The sequence below is a fragment of the Notothenia rossii genome (genome assembly GCF_949606895.1).
Source record: "Notothenia rossii genome assembly, chromosome: 3".
NCBI lineage: Eukaryota > Metazoa > Chordata > Actinopteri > Perciformes > Nototheniidae > Notothenia > Notothenia rossii.
In genome coordinates this window covers 7,422,291-7,442,318 of record NC_136901.1, presented here as the reverse complement: position 1 = coordinate 7,442,318, position 20,028 = coordinate 7,422,291, and the positions used below count along the sequence as shown (strand labels likewise).

Here is a 20,028-nt window from a genome sequence, read left to right as displayed (position 1 = left end):
AACACCCTGGAGACAAATAAATGTATTAATACCGATTATGTAATCATAAAACACAACCAAAGACCTAAAGTAAAATATATTCCTAGGATTTCATAGGGGTTTAACATCCCTTCTTATTTCTGGCACAGCAGGAAGTCAACATTTCAGCCAACACCCCCTCACCCTATCAGCCTCCCATTCATTAGGTTGAACCCTAAATGGCATTTTAAAAGTATTTAATATTCACTCTACAGAGCCATGGAAAAAGCTGTTTCTACATTGGTTTGACATTGCTTCTCCATTTAAGTCAGAAGCCCTGAGTATAATGACAGGGACGCTGGATGTTTCATTTCATTTCATTACAAGCCTTTATTTAATCAGATGAATCCCATTGAGATCATTGATCTCTTTTTCAAGGGAGACCCGCTCAAGTAGTTCCACATGAAACATAGAAACATAGACAGAACAAGGAAATCAGTACAGCATCATTTACATAATTATCCACAGAAATAGGTACCAATAGCTTCCGATTGAGTAGCATCCAACCGAGCTTCAAAAACATGTAGTGGTGATGTGGGAAACGGTGCGACGTTGGCTCCACCTAGTGGTGTGAAATGGTAACTGAAGCAGCAGCGCTCACACTGCCAGAGGACAAATGATCAGTCCATTGATTAATCCTATTATCTACTACAATGTCCCGTCTTTTAGGAGCAGCAGTCTGCAATCAAGGGCCTTTACAAACTCCACAGTTTACAAATCAGCAGTCCGGCCTCCTAATCAACATCCACTGCCTCCTAATCCATTCCAGAGAAAAACTAGACTTACATTAGTAGCATACAGATATGGGAGATAACACATGGTCATTTATACCACAGAAACACATGATATGGTTTGTGATCTAATTAACTATAGGAAAAACTGATTTGTAGTCACACATTTCATCAAAGCCTGAGACACAACAAAGGAAAAATGTGTTTTAAATAGTCATTACTTTATTGAAAATAGGTGTCTCTTTTTATCAAAAGATTTCAAGTTTTTTAGGACAAACGGCAGGAGTGCAATCATTGACAAAAGAAAAATGTAAAAACACAACTACAGTCAAACAGTTTCAAGTACGTACACACACACACACACGGCCATTTCAACAGTCAACGCAAACGTCTTTCTATAAAAGGTCTAAAAATATACAAATTATTTAATTATACATCAAAGGCAGCACCATCTGATCGCAGCATGTTTTCAGGCTGTTGGTTAATGCATGTACATTACGTGACATTAACCAGCGATAAATACATCATGAGGTATGCCATGCAGCAAATGTCACATTCCTAACAATACTCTCCAGTTGATTTAATAATGTGATTAAATAAGAGGCTTCATTACATTTTCAGTTGCGACCCTGCTCATTGAGGAATACTGCTGTATTTGTTTCCAAACAAACACCACCATCTACGCTGTTTTTGGCACACAGATTATGTAATTCATCCATGAGTCACTCTTCACTGGGGGTGCAGCCAGCTGGTTTCATGGTGTTTCTCAAGTTATTTTGTCTTCATGGAGGAGTCATCAGCACATCCCATAATCCTCTGCAACTCGTGGATACAGGGCGCAATCGACTGGCTGTGCATCTGAGCCATGTTGAACCTGGAGAGAGAGAAACATAGTTTGTTAGATATGAAGGACTGATAAGGATAATACAAACACATTGTATGCAAAACGTAATCTATTTATAACGGATGTAATGTGTGATCATTGACAGGCTATCAGCTAAGACCTGTGTGTGTTACCTTCTGAGCAGCTCGCGGCCTCTGCTGGCTTCAGGCCGGTGGTGCTGCAGGGCCGTGAGGCTGTGAGAGGCCAAGATGCTGTAACATTGTTCTCTCAGAGCATTATGGTTGGCTGTGTCCCACTGCGGCAACTCGCTGGTGTATCGCCACGCCAACAACGCGTGCTCCAAAACAGCATCCCACTCTTTGTTCCTCAGAAGAACCTGGCCCCACTCCTGACACGAAACCTGAGCGGGAGGAAGAGGAAACTTAGCATTACATCGTGAAACACTCCAGTAAACATGGCAGAGCTTTTATTAACAGTAAACGGGGAAAAAACATAACAACCCCAAACTAAATAATTGTCTTTTAGAAATGCTCAATGAGAAAGGAAAATCAGAGGTGACTTTAAAGTCTAAAAAGATTATTGCACTAGGCCATATTGCAATTTTGATTTAAAGAAAAAGAATTTAACGCTGCAGGCAGAGACAGTTTACAAGTGAATTAAATCTGCAAAGTTTATCAAAACAGTCCCAAAGAACCCATATACTCACTTTAAAGGCTACTAGGTGAGGATATGCTTTTCTGTAGCAGTGAGCGTCCCTGTTGGAGCCGAGCCGCGAGTAGGGGATGGATCTGTAAACATTTGCTTTCTTCAGCTGCAGGTCTTCCTGGAGATACTTCAGGTCAGACGCTATGACTCGGGGTTCTTGGCTCTAGGAGGAAAGGTAACACATTTCAGATTAGATGCATGTAGTGAAGGCACAGAGTTGGATTAATATAAATTGTTGTTACTCACATTAGGATGTAAAACATTTCATCTTAAATAACAGTCATGTGAAATGACCAGGGTGTGTACCTGTTCAACTAGTATGAGGGATCTGATCAGCTGTACGAGCTGCTGTTTAGAGAGAGGCGTATGGTGCTCCTCCATCTTCTCACACTGCTCCTCTAACCTCTTAGTCCACACACCACCAATGGACAAGTCCACTGCAAAAACACAAGTAATATGGTTAGACAATGAAGGGGACAACAAAAATCCCTGAGAAGGCTCAGAAAACCAACCACATACTTACATGAGTGCACACGCCTTGTGTTTGAAGTAGCATTTCTCCCTCTCGGAAGTGGAGATGGAACCAAACGAGCACTTAAAATCTCTAGATAGGACCTCCTTACGCGAGCTGTTAAAAAGAAAAAAGGGAAAATAAATGTAACAATGTTTCATATTCTTAGTTTTTTCACAACAAACAGCATCTTATAAACAGACTAGATAATGCATATTAAATAAGGATGTCCCATTAAATCGTTGGATAAACTGACAGTTGTGTTGATAGTATATTAACCGCCTACTAGTCCTGTAGGCGCGCTCCTGTTAAACATTAGCATGATAGCAAAGTGGCGCGTCTTGCACAAAGACCACATATAACAGGACTATTTAAAGCCTAAATTAAAACTATTGAAGGCTTACCTGCAATTTTGGGTTGTGGAGCAGGGATTTCCACCAATGCCCGTCGTGGCTGACACAAAGCTGCCATAGTTTTTAAAGTGTTCTGTTAATTACGGAGCTAACTACCTGCTAGCAGCCAGAGACGCTAGCTGAACTTTAAACCCCACGGGGTACCGACAGTAACTTTTCCACGGTAACAGTAGATAACTTCAACTATTAAACTCCTTCATACGCGTCAGTGCTGTTATAAAGCTCGCATATACCCACTACAAAGTAAAAAAGTTATTGAATTTAACTACAAAAAGTCCCTGCTCTAGTAAACCCTGCAGCAGGAGGTGAAGGGAGACTGATAACTTTTTGTCTGCTTCACCGCCAGTACTATGCTGATGAAGCGCGCGACACGAGTTGCCGCGGGGTCGTGGATTTGCTGAATGGGGCGATCTGATTGGTTGACGTTGCAGCATGTGGAGAACAGGCGCCCAAAATGCTAATGAGGTCCTTCCCCCACAGCTGCGCTGGTTGGGAAAATGATCACGTGACGAACACACGCTTGGCTCGTGCCCAAACGAGCACAAACAATGGGACACACTCGCATTGTAGTGCTAATCATGGATGTATAATGGTGCTAATAAGTTGTTTTACATTCATTTAAATATCAGTATTGGTAGAGTTTGTTAATGCATCTGAAGCAAAGACTGCATGGAGTATCCATTATCTGTCATTGAATGTGTGTCCTATTTTAAACCCACATATTTGTAATAATATGTCCATACTCACATGCCTCAGTCAGTGTATTTATTTTTGTTTTAAAAATTGCTCACCATAATTCTTCCTTGCTTGTTGGTGTAGTGGTGTCTATTTGTTTTCCAACATACACATTTTATTTTAGTACGAGGAATAATGACAACACATAACCCTCAATTCATATTCACTCAAGTTACCCTATATCATTTATTCAACCCTATACTTTTAACGAATAGACTGCTACTTCCTCTACCTTAAATCCAAATAAATGGGCAATGGAGTGGCTCGAGTTTACAGGCCATCTGCAGCCATCATGAACCCTAAACTTGTCAAAAAGTTAACTTGAAAATCGTTCTTTACTGTACCCTGAATGCATGTAAAAACCAAATATCTTGAATTAGGAAAATATATTTAAAAAGATGTCAACTTTGCATTCAAAGTGGATGGTTCATCCACAAAGTATTTTTCTCTTTTAATATGATAAGCCTCATAATAGAATATATTTTTAATAGTGTCAAATTGTGCGTACAGTATGTTACATTAAACCATTAAAACCAAGAGACAGATGGCAAACATATCTGTAAAATGTTTTTTAATAGGTTTGTGGATTATTGAAAAAACAAACAGGAATTGTATTTCTTCTCAAGAGACATAACTGCATCCTGATACAGAGTGTGGAATAATAAATCATTCGAGCACAGAACTTATTCCAAAACAGGAGATAATAAAACACAAAAACCTATATAAATAAATTATTAGAGATAAGTAACACAGTGGTCAATCTGACATATTTTGTAATAAATAAAAAAATCTAGATTTGTAATATTAACATATTATTATACTTATATATATTTACCTTTTTTTATATATGCTGTTTATAATTCTGAAAATAATCTATGTGGTAAATGTTGACGCTGTGAGTGCAGTATTTTCAACATTTCTGACAAATATTTCTCTTATCTTTCAAGAAAACACCACACTTTCCTCACTTGACTGACAGTGACACATTTCCACAGGTTGATTATAAATATCTGTAGTAAAACTGCACTTATTGAACGGATCGAACTGAAAGTGGATTATTCCAGCATGGTACAATATTAGAGCAAATTAAGCTCATTTGCTTCTTGACACTGCTACGGCAAATAATATAGTTATATATTGTATTTATGTACATTATATACATTTTTTTAAATAAGTTACATAATGCACAGGTAAAAGAGTATCTATTAGGTACATATGATATTACAAAGGTCTGTGACAGTATGGCTTTGTAAATAAACATTACAATATTGTCATCAGAAAAGAGCAAGGGCAGTCAGACGGGACTGCCTTTCAGCATCATACTCTTTATTTTGTGTAATGATAAACTGCAACTACACTTTATTGGTTTTAACATGGAGATCATCTAGACCTTGTATGAAAAATATATCCAGCTGAACTAACAGGATGCTTAAAGACAGACTTCTACTGACTGCGTAGGCCACACTATAGAGCATAAAGAGTAGCCTCTACTTGCTAAGCAGCGTTTTAAGGGAGCGGGTGAGTGCGTTAGCAATTGCCGACATGGTGCTGGAGTGGCGGACCAGGGCCTTCACGCTGTGCTCCCCTGGGGCTCCCACGGTGGCAGCCTCAGCCGCTTTGAGCAGACAGATATAGTTCATCACAACCTCGTCCACCTTTGCCACGACCTCTCTCTGTTGGTGTGAGGCTGAAGCTCCGAGCCCCCTGACCAGACACATGCAGGCCTCGCAGAGACAGCACAGCACCTGGAAGCTACACGTCACAGCTAGCAGCATCTCCTCAGGACTGCTGTGAGCCTGCGCCATCCTGCGGCACGCCCGGCCTAATTCCTTCGACTCCACAGAGAGGAGCTGCTTGTACTGGGAAACATCCTGGAGGGGCATCTGGGCTCCACGATCGCAGCGACCTACGCTGGATCTCACCAGAGCGATGAGCTCGCTGGCGTCTCGTCGGACATCGATGAAGCCGGAAGGGAAGCCGTACATTCGGTCCTTGAGTGCGTTGATTCGTGCGAGCCGGTCGCTGAAGCTCATGTTATTGAGGACCTCTCCATACAGCTGCTCTCCAGCTACATCCACGGCTGCCCCACAGGGCGACATGGCTGCAGCTGCACCGCCATTATCAATATCGCTCCCACCACGGCTTCTTCTGGTACTCTCCCACTCGATTTCATCCTCCTCTCGATCACTCTTAGGTTTGAAGAAGCAGTAGCTAAAGGGCCCGTTGCATCTCCAGGGACTGGTGTCTAGTTTCTGGGAGCCCTTCATGTGTTTCTGCAATGGAAATGCCACAGAAGCCCTCCTGCTGTCCATCCTGCTGCTGCCGGTGGACCAGCATGTGTGGGAAGACACGGAGCCCTGGGAGTAGCTCTTGGAGAGCCGCTTCCTCGTGGGCCTTCGCTGGACTTTGGTCTCACCTTGCTGGGGCACAGATGGTGACAACGGCTGCTGGCTCCGGCTCCGCGTGGGCTTATCGAACAGAGCCTCCACGCTGCCAGAGCTGCCATTCACGTTGCTGGTGCTGCGCCTGAGCTCCCGGCCCCGTTGCAGGCTATTGCAGAAGGGATCCGTCTGCGGGTTTACGGCCTGAATGTGGTTCTGCCGGGCCTGGACAGAATAGGGCATGTTATCCTGCGTGCAGTTGCTGGAGATAGCATTGGCTTGCAAGGGAGAAGACAAAGGAGGTGGAGGAGGTGGTGTGGGAGGTGGTGGAGAAGGTAGGTTGGGAGTTGGAGATGTAATGCAAGCCCTATTGCCGGTAGATATCTGCCGGCTAAAAGCTGAAGGGTGGTCTCCCCTTCCTAGAGAGACGGTGTTGAGGTCTGCCCGTTGACCACTTACACTGGGGGCGGCAGAGAAACAGAGAGAATCATTAGGACGAGAATGAGGGGACTGACGGACTGCATGCTTTGCCCTCGGGTCTGACCTGAACCAGTCCTCATTGCTGTTACTAGGTTGGCTTCTTGACCGAGGTGGGGGACGGTTATTGGTACCCCCACCATCACGGTTTCCAACTGTATTGAATCCCCCATCGCGACTGATACAGCCCTCTCTCTTATAAAGTGAAAGGAAGTGCTCTGGGTCCATACCACTCCTCTCTAGTTCACTCTCCAGGCCCGAAAAGGAGCTTCTCCTCTCAGCCGCAGCTGCCCTTAAATCTAGACTCTCATTCAGTCTCTGAGCATGCATGTCGAGACTTCCCTTGAGTTTGGCAGGAAGGGTGGCAGAATGGTATGACTGAGGGTTTCTATTTGCCAGCTGCATGGGGTTCGCGTTAGGGGTTACTACATTTGGGCTGAGGAACGGGGATGATATTGAGGAAGGCATACACGGGCAGCGAGCAATGGTGTTGCTCCTATTCTTAACCATTTCCACCAGCTGAGGGTTACTAGTGATAAAGCGCCTGGTGTCCTTCTTTACTGCCCCTCCCATGCCTGCACTGTGCAGCTTCCCTCCCTGATGCATCTGGCTGACTGTTAGATAGTTAATCAGTTGTCTGTAGGCCTCACTGCCCTCCTTCTGGTTCAGACCCTTTAAACAGGCCTGTTGCTTAGCATGCACATCATTGTGGGGTCTCTTGCTCCCAGTACCTGTGGTCTCTTTATGCTTGGCTGAGGAGGGCCGGCCTGGTTCAGCCCCGGCAGCCGGAGGGTGAATGTTGGGCAGCATTTTCCGTAGGAGGGCCGGATCCGCATGAGGGTGGAGGTCCTTTCCTTGAGCGCTCTGGCTGGAGAGCCCGCGAGACATCCCAGGTTTGTTGTCTTCATGGTTTAGCACCCTGAGCAATGAGGAGGAGGAACTAGAAAGCGGGTGTCTTTGAGAATGCCGGTGTTTTGCTTCAACTGCACCGGCACCGACCGGGGAGTCGGTGGGGGTGGCGCAGGCACTGCTGTTGGTGCTGCCCCCCGCATCCAGTGAGGAGCACAGAGACCCCTGCAGTGAACTGTGGGCTTCTCCTTGCAAATTTGAAATCCTTTTTGCCAGATGGTACTCACACAAGCGTGCTACACTCTGTTGCCTGGAGATGGGCTGATGGTCGTTCTGTACGTCCGACCCCTGTTTGTTCGGGGACAGCAGTGAAGCAACGACTAAATGTTCGTCTTGCTCGACAGCTGCCGCTCCGTTATCTCCCCCGCAGTCCCCCAAGTTGACAGCATCTAACATGCGATTGGAGGAGGCGGAGGGAGGGCGGGGGAGTCTGTGCTGCTCCCGGGGGAGGCTGTTCATTGCAACGCCCTCAGCTGCAGAACTTTCTCCCAAAAAAGAGTTCTGTCTTCTTTGACTTTCCCCTCGCTCGCAGAAGGAAGTGCGCTGGTCCATTTCCAGATGGACGCGGCTCCCACCGGCCTCACCCCGATGCCCCTCCCTTGTGCTGAAGGTGTTGTACTTCCCGCTGGAGTCTGCAGACTTCCTGTGATGCTTGCCTCCTGGTGTGGTTGAGCTGGGGCGCTGGAGAGTGGCTGAGAGGTTATTCTGGGTCCTCAACACCAAAGTGTCTGGCCCCGATGACGCAGCGGTGTCCAATAGGGGGCTCCGCCTCGGAGGAACTGCTGGAGGGTGGAGGTGTCGCGTTGGACTACGGGGTCTTTTCTGTATCGTTCCTACTGGGGTGGGGGACACGGGGAAATCAGTTTTCTCCTCAATTAAAGGTTGGTACCCCTCCCTCGTGGCCACCATGAGACGCATGTGGCTCTCGTTGAGCCGTTGAGAAGCGACCAGCTCAGAGATCTCCGTCATCTCTGAGGAGTTGGTCTCATTTCCAGAATCTGACGACGACTCGGCGCTCAAGCCTCGAGATGAGTAGACTCCTAGGCGATAAGAGATAGGAAGTTAAATATGGGTCAGTACATAGATACTCTAGCTGCTGTTAAATGTGTCTATGATTTGCATTTGAGAAGGCAAGTGACCTGATGTCATGGATGTGTTTTTACTAACTTAAAGGAGGCAAGTGGGCACAGAATTAAGGCTAAATGGTAGAGATAAAACACATTAATGACAACAAATAACTACTAAAGTTCTGACACAGATTTAGTTTGGTTAAGTAAAGAGGTCTAAACAAAGAGTATCAACAGACCTGGATGATTGTGGCTATTGCTGGGCGGTGGCGGTGGTGGCGGCGGAGGCCTCTGATCAGAGACAGACAGAGCCTCCACCGCCAGTAAAGTTTTCATGACGGCATTATCCAGCCTTCTCCCCCCTCCCCCGCTCCCCTCCGCCTCCTCGTGAGTCGGAACGGCATCGATTAACGACACGGGGATGTCGTGGTTTTCCCGTGTGCTGAGCGGCCTTCCCTCGGGGGCGCCGTCCTCGTCTGAGCTGTCCCGAAAGCCCGGCGGGGGGGCCGCGATGGCGAGGTTGAGGGTCTGCAGCAGCGAGTCGTCCTCGGGTTCGTCGACGCTGTCGTCTCCCTCGGGGGGGGGCAGGGAGGTGAGGTCGATGATGTCGTCGGTCGAACCGGACAGTGTGAGGAAGGTGGCGTTCCCCGCCGCCGTCCCTAACCCTCCTCCCTGGTTGCCGCAGTTCTCAGCGATGGGTGTCCCGCCCGTGGAGTCTTCATCGTCGTCGTCGTCCTCTGCGTCGTCCGTGGTGTCGCGGTAGAACAGGTCCCTCAGCAGCGGCTCCTCCCCCCCCTCCTCAGTTATAATGTTGCTGTACACATGTGTGAGACCGCTGAACTGAAACGGCACCCTGTCCTGAGGCCTGAAGTCCACGTTGTTGTGCATGTACGGGGGTCTGTGCTCGGGGACCTCCGGGCTCTCCATCAGCCTTTCATAGCCTAAGTTCTTGGGCCGGTTCAGAGGAGGGTCCCCCCCAAAGATAAAGGACACCTTCGCGCTCCGAGGCGAGTCTTGAAGTTTGTGTCTGGTGGCGGGGGGGAGAGGAGGGGGTAACGGACTTCTGCGTGTCCCGAGGTCTCTGTCGGGGTTTTGTTGCTCGTGGAAGCAAGAGGGAATGCTGTTCTCTCTCTGCCCGTTGTCTGAATACTGCGAGTTCCTGGTGTAGACCTCTCCCTCGCTGGGGGGGGGCTCCTCGTTGTCCCCCAAAGATATGCTGTACGGCCATTCCAGGACGCGATCCTGACCTGCACGGAGCAGAAATAAAAGTCCTAATTATTTCATGTGTTTTATATTTCATGTTGGTGACATTTGAAAGTGGCTCTCTCTTTTTTTGAGTGCTCCACTTCGAGACTTCTGAGGTTTTTACGCCGCACTGTGAAGCATACATTTTTAAGCCTGCGAGTCTTGTTCTTCTCAACTTCTTTTAAATATGTGAGTGCTCTGCCAGGACAATTAATTTGTGTTGCTACAACCTAAAACATTTTCCCACCCAAATGAAAATCAATTCCCATGTTTCAGGAAACAATTTAAAAACAGAATGTGAGCAGTGAACTGTGAATGAACTCTTGAAATTGCATTTTTGTATAAATTAGTAGAAAATCCATACAGACACACGCACACATGAACTCACTAGGGTCGTCCCCTCCAGTGCTGTTGCAGAGAGGCATGCTGAAGATAGATCTCCTTGCGTCCACTAGGAGGCGGTAGTATCCTGCTGTTAGACAGGCCAGGTTCATGGCATCACTGGACTCCATGATCAGTGTGATGGGCTGTGTTAGAAGGGAAAGGAAGAACAACAGATGCTTTTATTTCGGCAGGGCAGAATAATGTTTTCTGGCCCTTTCTGACAGATCTGTGCTCACCCTGACATCCAGGACATGCAGCTCCAGCCGGACGTTGGTCTCGTCCTCAGTGATGATCTCAATGCGGTTCACGTGGCTGAAGTCGGCCAACAGGGCCACTAGGTTGGTCCGTGTGTTGATCACGTGACTGATGCCGTAGCGGGGGCCCACCAACAGCGTCACATCTGTCTGTTTCTCCCCTTGCTGCACAAAGACAAACCAGGTGTTCAAACTTTTATCCTAAAAGAGTTTGATAGAGTTCAACTTAAGTTCTTTCTTTCCCGAACAATGGTCTTACCAGTAGTATTGATTTGAACTCCCTGCCTCCGTAGAGTCTGAGTTCACTGAGGTACCTCAGGTAATGCACCTTGGCCTGCAAAGCGGTCAGCTGCACAGAGAACAAAGTGAAATGCATAAGTAAGCATTAAAACGGAATCACTTCCACCTGAACAATTGCTTCCTAATGCCAGGATGGAATGCACTCCCGAGCCATTTTGATCCGGACCGCTGATTTTCCATTATAGCCCATCATGTCATTTAAATCGGATCAAAATCGAAAGCACTGCAGAACTCTTTATGGCTTTCTTGTGTGGATGTGCTTCGCTCCAGCCATTTAGAGTCAATGAGATTTTCCACTTTAAAGTGCATTTGTGCAAAGTACTGATGCCTGCACGGAGACACACATACTGTATCTATGACATGTTTTCTGTGTTCATTTGGAATTCTTCATTTCTATATATCTATATTTTACCACTAAGAATACTAATCAGATGTATATGGTACACTATCATGGCACCATATTACCAGTTATTTCTAAATCTTCAATCTAAAATCGACAGAAAACAAAGACCCATTTCTTCGGCTTTTAGAAACATTGATCTAAGACATTTACAGATGAATAAATCCAATTCCTTTAAATACTTTTTAATGATCCGAGGGAGCCATATCTAATTTACATTCTCCTGGTTGCACCTAAATGTAAGATTAGTCTCAGACACAAAAGGCTAATGGGCCGTTTTTCGTTTGAATTCTTGCTCAGTCTTTCTACAAAAGAGTGAGCTGCCTCTTTAAGCGAGGACTGAGATCAATTCAAGGCCGTAAGAAGAGAGCTAATATGGAATGTCAATGTTTTGGATTGCTTGTCAGTGTGTTGATGTTGCTCTGACATATTTCCCCCTAATGAGTGGACTGGATATCAGCTGTCACTGTGAATGCAAATGATCAGCCAGCACATCACACTGCTGCAGGCTTCAGGGGGAGAGATCAATATCCCTCCGGTAAGCCAGAGATTTTATACACAAATATGGAGTTCAGGTGTGTGAAATACATTCCTACTGTACATCCACTACATGAAGCTGTGTAAGGCAGACATACAAAAACGAGCACTTCTGATTAAGCAATATGCATACACACATTTTTAGAAACTCGGACAGGTACACTTTTGACATTTTTATTTTGTATGTGAGCCGTAAAACTAAAGGATGATTTACACACCAACAGCTCGGGAACACTACAACATTCCTACTGAAGATGCTATTTTAAACAAATGGGCCAAAAATATATAACACCATTTGAAATAAGAAAAAGTAATTTCCTAAAACAGTTGAGCTTTAGTTCTTGGAAGTAAGGAGTCAAACCAGTCAGAAGGGCTTAATACATATAGTATTCGGCTCTGTTATGAAAGCATGATGGTGTTTGTGGGATTGTCTCAAAATAAACTACGGGGCCCATGTTCAGTAGACATGTGACCGAGAGCAATCTTAAGGCACACAGATGTGTTTTTAATAAAAACACAGGACTTATTTTTTCCCCCGTTCACAAAAACTAATTTTAGAAAAAAACAAAACAACATTATTTATACTTTCTTGTAGCTAACCCTATTTACTTGGATTATTTTAGTTTTGCTGTGCTGCATTTTTGTAAGTGTTAAAGGAAATACGAGAATAAACGCCATTACCAATACAACCTTTTTTAAAAAAGAGCTTCAAAGTTGAGCTGGAGTCGGAGAGGCCGCCCCTGACCGAGTGTGTGTGAATATTAATATTTGATTATGCATACAGTTTGGTAATGAATTGAACTCACATTAGTATTCAAGGTCTGGCTCCACAAAGGGTCTTAGGTTGACAAGGGTGAGAACCTTTACGAGGTGGAGGATGGCATCGGTGCTATTTTAGGACATTGCGTCAGAAGACACACAGACTGTGTTTGTGTGCGTGTCGGTGTGTCAGAGGTTTATTAACAAGGGCAAACAAAGACCAAAGAGAGTTGCTTACTTTTTTCCCTGGAGGCACGAGGTTCTGGTTGGTTTTGAGGATGTGTGTCAGAGCCTTCTTTATGTTTTTATCCTTCATGCTGGTCAGCACGGCGGGGGGGAGGAACAGCGGCAGACCCCACTCCTTTCTATTGAGGGGGGATTGATTTGCAGCATTAAGTCACTCGATACTCCGACCAATTCTCGTAGAAAGTGCTTCCTAATAACACATGGCTTTACACCACATACAACTTACTGGATGTATTTGAGGGAGACTTTCTGGCTCTGTCTGGTTGTCATCGTGAGGATGTACATCTGCAGAGCGGCCAATCGTAGCGCGGCATCGTACTTCAGCTCCGGGCCGAAACGCTCCAAAACCACATCGTTACAACTCTACGGCAAAACGGAGAGCAAAGTTATCTTAAAGTCAAGTTTTTGGGCTTGTGAACTGAATTTCCATTTCATCTCTCCGTCGAGCAACTCAAGCAGCAGGTTATCCCCGCAGAGCGGAAATAAACTGGTTTCAACCTTTGTGGCTCGTGCTTCCTTCAAAGGCATACAGTTTCCAGTCCCTCACGAAGGACTCGGAAGCACACAATGGTGAGCAGTGATTAGCTTTCCTTCTCTCAGGATATTTCACTTGATTCATTATCAAAGGAGGGGAAGCATTTTTATTACGTTAGACAGTATGGGTGTTTTTAATGGGGGGCTTTATCGGCGATGTGTGTCTTGAAAGCATCCATCCTGTCACAACGTCTATCTCACAGAATCAGCTTTAGGACTTTACTGCTGATTTTTGCCCACCTGCACATAGAGGTATTCAAATGCCACAGCGTCTCTCCGCAGCAGCTCCACGGGGTCCCTGGGCACGAAGCTGATCCTAAAGAAACACTTCATCTTGTCACAGCCAGGCCTCTGGGTCACCTGGGGGACACAGAGGAAGCAGACATGAAGAAATAAGACACTTAGGGTCAACATGGGAAAAAAGACTAAGCGGTTTGTGCTAAAGTGCAGTCCTTTTTGGTAGAAAGTAAGTATGTGTAGGGCAGGAAGGGTTTAATGTAAGACAGAATGGAGATGCATTATGGGAATCGTAGGATCCAGAGTTATTAGCGACTGACCCATACTAAAAGTCAGATTATGTCAGACTGAAATAGGATTTTTAATCTCTCTCCAAATGGAAGTGCAATACAGAATTGATGGGCCGCTACAAATATATAAATAAGTTGTGTGTATTGTCCTTGTTAAAAAAGAGGAATAATAGCAGATGATTGAAAAAGCAGTTGTAGCACTTGCGGTGTATATAATAGACTAGTGCCATATTAGTGTTATTCTAACCACATTACAACCTCAATACATTTGTATTTAATTCAGCAGCAGTAGCCCTGACAAAGCCGACTTGCTTGCAGTGGTTGTCCATGAATTTGATTCCACTTATTTCTCAGCACCAAACCACGAGACGAGCATCTTCCTTTAAATATTGATTATTTTTGATACATTATTTAATGAGCAAGTGTAAGGAGGGCAAAGGAGTGTATTTTTATATTTCAAGGACTACCAGCTTTCTCCCACACACCTGTCACCGAGATTGACACTCAGCTGTTTTATAGCAAGGGGTGTGTTTTATCAAGCATGTCAGTGACTCTTAAACTGCCATTGTGTGTTCCACTTGCAGGCCTTCACATCTAAACTGGGTGGTTATGAATATTAAAACTGTCCCCTCGTGATCCTGCAACCTCATTAGCATGTAGCGGGCACTCTGGGTGAGTGTGTGTGGGGTTTTTGTGCATTTCTGTGTGTGTGTAGGGGGGGGAGGTGTAATGCGAGCTGTCGCCCTGCTGTGCCAGTGCTGATAAATGACACCGGGGTCCAAATGCTGTTTGAATGCTGAGCAGGAATGTGTGCAAGTTGCTGTGTGTGTGGGTCTGATTGATAGGAGACAACAAGTGATGAAGAGGAGAGACATCTCCTACCTGAGTAAGCATCTCCTGCTCATGCAGCAGGAGCAGTCTGCTTCCAGAGCCTTCTGTCCGGTGCTCCAACACCAGGGAGAAGTGCTCGATGCATTTGATTGACAGCTTCTCTTGCAGGGTCAGAATCACATCCTGAAGTGAACACACATACATATATTTAATTATGATAGTGCTTAACAATTGTGTCTATGCATCAACCCATGCAAGATCTATTCAGCCTCACCAACATCTGACAATTGTGTTTGTGTGCTCTCCAATGCTTCTGTGTTTACTTAGTGGAGCACATTTTGGGACAAATCCATTTTCCTTTTTATTTTAGAATACATTTCCTTTTTCCAGTACGACAACACGGCATAGTGTATTCATAACCTGCTGAAAATAAGAGGGACAACTTTTCAAAACGTATTTTTTCTAAATGCATATCCTTTGTGTACCCAGTGGTTGACTTTTTTTATCCCAGAAACCTTGAAGGGAAATCTCCAAAGATGAAAATGTGAAAAGATGGTGATTTCTCAGGAGTAAAATATGAAAGGTCAGAATATGACAGTGTAAGAAAGGTGTTTTGTTACCAAAGGGTATGAGGTAGAATAAGCATTTTTTTTCTGTGGTGTACATGTTTATAATTCAAGCCCATTAATTGTTCATATTTACATACAAAATAATGTAACATTTGATATACATATGTTTTGTGTTAAAGAGAATCTGCTTCTTTAATAATATGACTCGTTTTATAGCTAGCTCAAATTAGCTTAGCAGCTAACATAACTGTAGTTGTGGATAACTGCTAGCTTTGTAGCATGACTAAAACAGATTCTAAATATTAATAATTTAAGAGATAAATTAAGGAATACTCTTTAAATAATGCTTTTTATAATGTTAATCAATATTAAAGTAAAAGCCTTGATAAGATAACATTACAGTATTTGCAGTTAATCTAAAAATAGCAGTGACTCAGCACTTTCTAAACTCTAATCTGGAAGCCACAGTGGATCACAACTGAAGCTCCAGGTCTAAATATGTAAATGTGCTCTTTGCCACCATGCCGGAATAAATGAGTTGCTCAAACAAATGGAACTAAGTGATTGCATTTCATGGTCTGTGTGTGTGCGTACCGAGACACACTAATTTGCACTGCAAATGAATTTCTCCCTTCGTAATTATAGATGCTGCAGAGACGGCTAATTTTGCCGAGTGTGCCTTAAGGGATGGAGCACACACTCAATCACACACACAAACACACAAGACACCTTGATAGAGGTACTGCTGTCGAAGCGAAAAGACTTGGTCTGCCCGTTCTCCAGGTAGACCTTCAGGACATTTGGCATGAACAGCAGAGAGTTGTCCTTCACCGGGTTCTGCAAATGAGGAACATGATCAGTATTTAAATGTAAAGCCTCTGATAGAATAAATGTCAGGTGAGTTTAAATATGTGAATTCTGATCATTCATAGCACATTTTCAAGATTGTCTTATCAATCTGACATAGCTCAACTGTTTGTCTTATGCTGTAACCATCTGGCTTTGCCTTTATAGGTCATACGTAAGAGTGTGTGCGGGTACATGTTTGTGTGTGTGTGTGTTAGAACTCACTGGAACCTGGCCGTTTATAATGACCTCCTCTGCAAAGCGCACTTTGACCGGATTGGACTTGAGCATGGCTTTTTTGGCTGCACTGATGAACGCTGACTTAGGGGACTATGAGGCAACCGTCCAAGAAGAGAGACCGAGAGGATAGAGGGAGACAGATGGAGGCAGAAAGATAAACACATGCACCAAGGGAGAGGGAAGAAACACATTTCAACCGTCAGCTATAAATGTAACATTGGAAAAATCAATAAAACATTAATACACCAACTTTTAATTCCCAGGAAGTCTTATTTTAGAGTGCTATTTGTTGGCAATTTGACTGAAACACAACCTTGGTACAACAAAATACAATCTTAAGAAGTGCATGGGGCAAAATGAATGCATACAAAAAAGACCAATAACAGCATTGCATTAGTCTGTCAACCGAGCCCAAGCCCAAGCCCAAACAAAACGTCAATACAGAGTGATATAAGCAAGAATGAATATGATACATACATTTCCTTAAGGTTGATAAAAGCTGATGTACTCACAGGATAAGGTTGGACAACAGTCAAAATTATGGATTCTTTGCAGCTCCTGAAGCGAGAAGACCCCAAATCACAGAGTCAAATAAAATCATCAGAGAACAACAATCACAGTGAACAACAATGGCAGACAAGTGGAGGGAACTTGATTAGCTTGGCTGAAATGGAATGAGACGCCTCTGGCAATCAACACTTACGAGAATACACAGATAAAACCAGAAGCGCACGCACGCACGCACGCACGCACGCACGCACGCACGCACGCACACACACACACACACACACACACACACACACACACACACACACACACACACACACACACACACACACACACACACACACACACACACACACACACACACACACACACACACACACACACACACACACACACACACACACACACACACACACGCACACGCACACGCACGCACACACACACACACACACACACACTGCTTCAAAACAAGAATTGTTATGCATTGGAATAACAAAACGTTTTTTCTTTCTTATTATTAATGCTGAATATTTCTGGATGTGATAAGCCAATGAGTAGCGCATGACAAATACTTGGCAAGCACTTCATTAGACTTCCTCACAGTTTGGTGAAATTAATAATGAGATTTTAAAATCAAATTAATGCTAATGACTGGGACTTTGTCAGGCAAGCTGTTTAGTATGTCCGTTATCATGTTTTTAAAAGGGTTGGTTTACCCAAAATTATTCGACATAACTATGTAGTTAGCTATCTAAACTCTATGAGATTATTCTATCTTTAAAAAACGAACCACCTCATTCTGAAGTTTGTTGGTATTTACCTGACGAGGTCTATGACTCGTTCTCTGGGAGCAGAACTGACGGGTTCATCGTTGATCAGGATGATCTCATCGCCTGGCAGCAGTCTCCCCTCTGATGGACCGCCTATATGCAAATAAACAAGCCCATGGTTGATCACAGCGCAGAGCGTTTTCAGTCTGTCAGCCACAGATTGCAGCTTGCAGGTCATTTGGGTGTGTCCGACTCCTGACACACGCAATAGGTGTGACCATTAATAAACCTCTGTGTCCTCAAGCATTTATATTCTGTCTCTCTTTGCCCCAACAACTCTAATTATAATATTCATCAGTTCCACTGTCTGATTGGAATTCAGCGCCAATTGATTCTGATGCCGCGGTGTGTGTCTGTGCATGGCTGATAGGGGTCTGTGAGCAGAGCTCTGGCAGTAATTTGGCCACCTAAATACGCATTAATCTCACTTATAAGCAAACATTATTTTGAGCTCATTTTCGTTGTAGCATGGGGTCAATAGTACTTGTGCAATCATAGCCAACAGTCTGCATGGTTCTCTTCTAAACAATCATTACAGCAACTGTTCGCATTGATTAGCACTTTGCAAATAGTTACAAATGAAAGCGCTCGGTGCAAACATGCAAACTCTCAGAGTTCTGCACGACAGCATTGCTGGATGCTTGTTCTGCACACAAGCCACTGAAAACTTGTGTTATTCTTTGGGAAATACATGCAGTCAAAGCCCATTTCTTTACGTATTGAACGTTTTTCTGTCTAATGCATGGTTTGAAGCCCCAAAGTGTTGAGTTGAACCATCTCTGAGTTTGTCGAGTGGTGGTGATATCAGAAAAACATCCAGCACAGTATAGCGCCTACCCGGAGTGACAGAGCGGACCACCACTGGTTTCTCGCTGCCTGCCACGAAGCCGAAGCCCAGGACGGGGTCCCGCCTCATCTCCACCAGGCGAGGGGCGGGGGGGAGTCCATCCAGGTGGACCTCCTCCAGGGAGCTGCTCTGGGACACTTGGCTGGAAAATAAAAGAGAAAAAGGAAAATGAAGATTAAGAGAAATTCTACCAAACCAATGAAGGGTGATTCCTATGAGTTTGCCGACACACTTCTCCATAGTGACGTTATAATGAGTCAGCAAATATGTAGCTTTTAATGAGCACAATATCTGTTACCGGGATCAAACCTGCCCTGCTTATTAAACAGGGGTCTCTCACATATCATGAAAATGCACGTTAAAACGCAACCAATTCATTAATTCCTTGTCTAGAAATGAGTTTCGGCTCTAAGAGAAAACATTATCTTTGCATGAGTGGGTTTTGCTATCCAATCAGCTGCTCATAAGTCAATGCCTGGGCTCAGGTACGGTCATTAGCTCCATTTTTTGTGTGTGCTTAAAAGCCACTTATAAATGAAAGCGCAGGTCCTGAATTTATAAAACGCCTCGGGCCTACAATCTGGAACCTATTTGCCTCTGACGTCTGTATTCAAGTCTGCACAGCTTTCCAAATCAAAATGAACGGATCATTCAACAAGTCACAATTATTCAATTATTTAATGTGTAAAGGTAAAAAAAGCCATCTTTGATAAGTTTAACGGGCACGTATTATATCTATGTGACAAGTGAAATCACCCGGACTCAGGTGTGAATCCGGCCTGCCCCCAAAAATAAATGGTCCCATGTCCCAATTGTCCCAGGCTGGATTTAATCTGATCATATCAAATACAGTGTAAGGGTAGCCATTTTGGGGGAAATCGTTAGATTAAAAAATGGGTTTAAACTCCAAGAATGCCATTTACCATGATCGGGAATCAAGGGGATCGATAAAGCATTGGATCTAAGAATCCATGTTCTCATTGGGATCCATACAACCTGATCAATTCCCATCCCCAGTGCCTTATTGCAAGTCACTCAGTCTGAGAGCACCACTTCAATGTTAATATGCCATATTAAATGAAAGCTTCCTGCTCGCTGAACCCCAGCCGTCTGTCTCGGCCGGGACGGTGAGGATGCAGAGGGCCTGTTAATTAAGAGGTGATATATGCTTTCAGAGGGCTTCAGTCATTCTCTCTCTCACTGTATCTACCCCCCCCCCCCCTTCTCTTTCAGCTCCGTTGGCAGCCGTTTCCTCTCTCTGCACATTAGGTCTGGTACAGGGTGTCCATTGTTACCTGGCCAACATCCATTTCATCTTTGTAAGCAGTCAAGATGTTTTTTCAAACTAATTCACTTTAATTTGATCAGTTAATATTATTTA

The 20,028-nt window shown here is 44.4% G+C and overlaps 2 protein-coding genes across 7 annotated transcripts in view; both read right to left on the bottom strand.

Annotated features, from left to right (window-relative positions):
* Positions 1–949: 949 nt before the first annotated feature.
* LOC307034299 (uncharacterized protein) lies at positions 950–3,594 on the bottom strand. The gene is made up of 6 exons (XM_079673069.1): positions 3,214–3,594; positions 2,822–2,926; positions 2,605–2,735; positions 2,300–2,461; positions 1,767–1,993; positions 950–1,623 (listed from the first exon to the last, which is right to left on the bottom strand). Exons 1-6 carry the CDS (start codon positions 3,278–3,280, stop codon positions 1,521–1,523), a joined length of 795 nt encoding a protein of 264 aa, XP_079529195.1. The 5' UTR covers positions 3,281–3,594; the 3' UTR covers positions 950–1,520.
* A 919-nt stretch (positions 3,595–4,513) lies between these two features.
* LOC307034294 (FERM and PDZ domain-containing protein 4-like) overlaps positions 4,514–20,028 on the bottom strand; it is a 382,085-nt gene continuing 366,570 nt past the window's right edge. For 5 of the 6 annotated variants that reach the window (XM_079673056.1, XM_079673057.1, XM_079673058.1 and 2 more), the window contains 14 exons: positions 18,638–18,789; positions 17,791–17,893; positions 16,976–17,021; positions 16,449–16,553; positions 16,107–16,214; positions 14,860–14,991; positions 13,691–13,810; positions 13,143–13,279; positions 12,909–13,035; positions 10,934–11,023; positions 10,657–10,839; positions 10,425–10,563; positions 9,031–10,038; positions 4,514–8,764 (listed from right to left, as the gene is read on the bottom strand). In XM_079673056.1, the coding sequence (XP_079529182.1) occupies positions 5,445–8,764; positions 9,031–10,038; positions 10,425–10,563; positions 10,657–10,839; positions 10,934–11,023; positions 12,909–13,035; positions 13,143–13,279; positions 13,691–13,810; positions 14,860–14,991; positions 16,107–16,214; positions 16,449–16,553; positions 16,976–17,021; positions 17,791–17,893; positions 18,638–18,789 (5,770 nt within the window). In that variant the 3' untranslated portion in view covers positions 4,514–5,444. The remainder of the gene's footprint in view (positions 8,765–9,030; positions 10,039–10,424; positions 10,564–10,656; positions 10,840–10,933; positions 11,024–12,908; positions 13,036–13,142; positions 13,280–13,690; positions 13,811–14,859; positions 14,992–16,106; positions 16,215–16,448; positions 16,554–16,975; positions 17,022–17,790; positions 17,894–18,637; positions 18,790–20,028) is intronic. The other variant, XM_079673061.1, reaches the window with a different exon arrangement.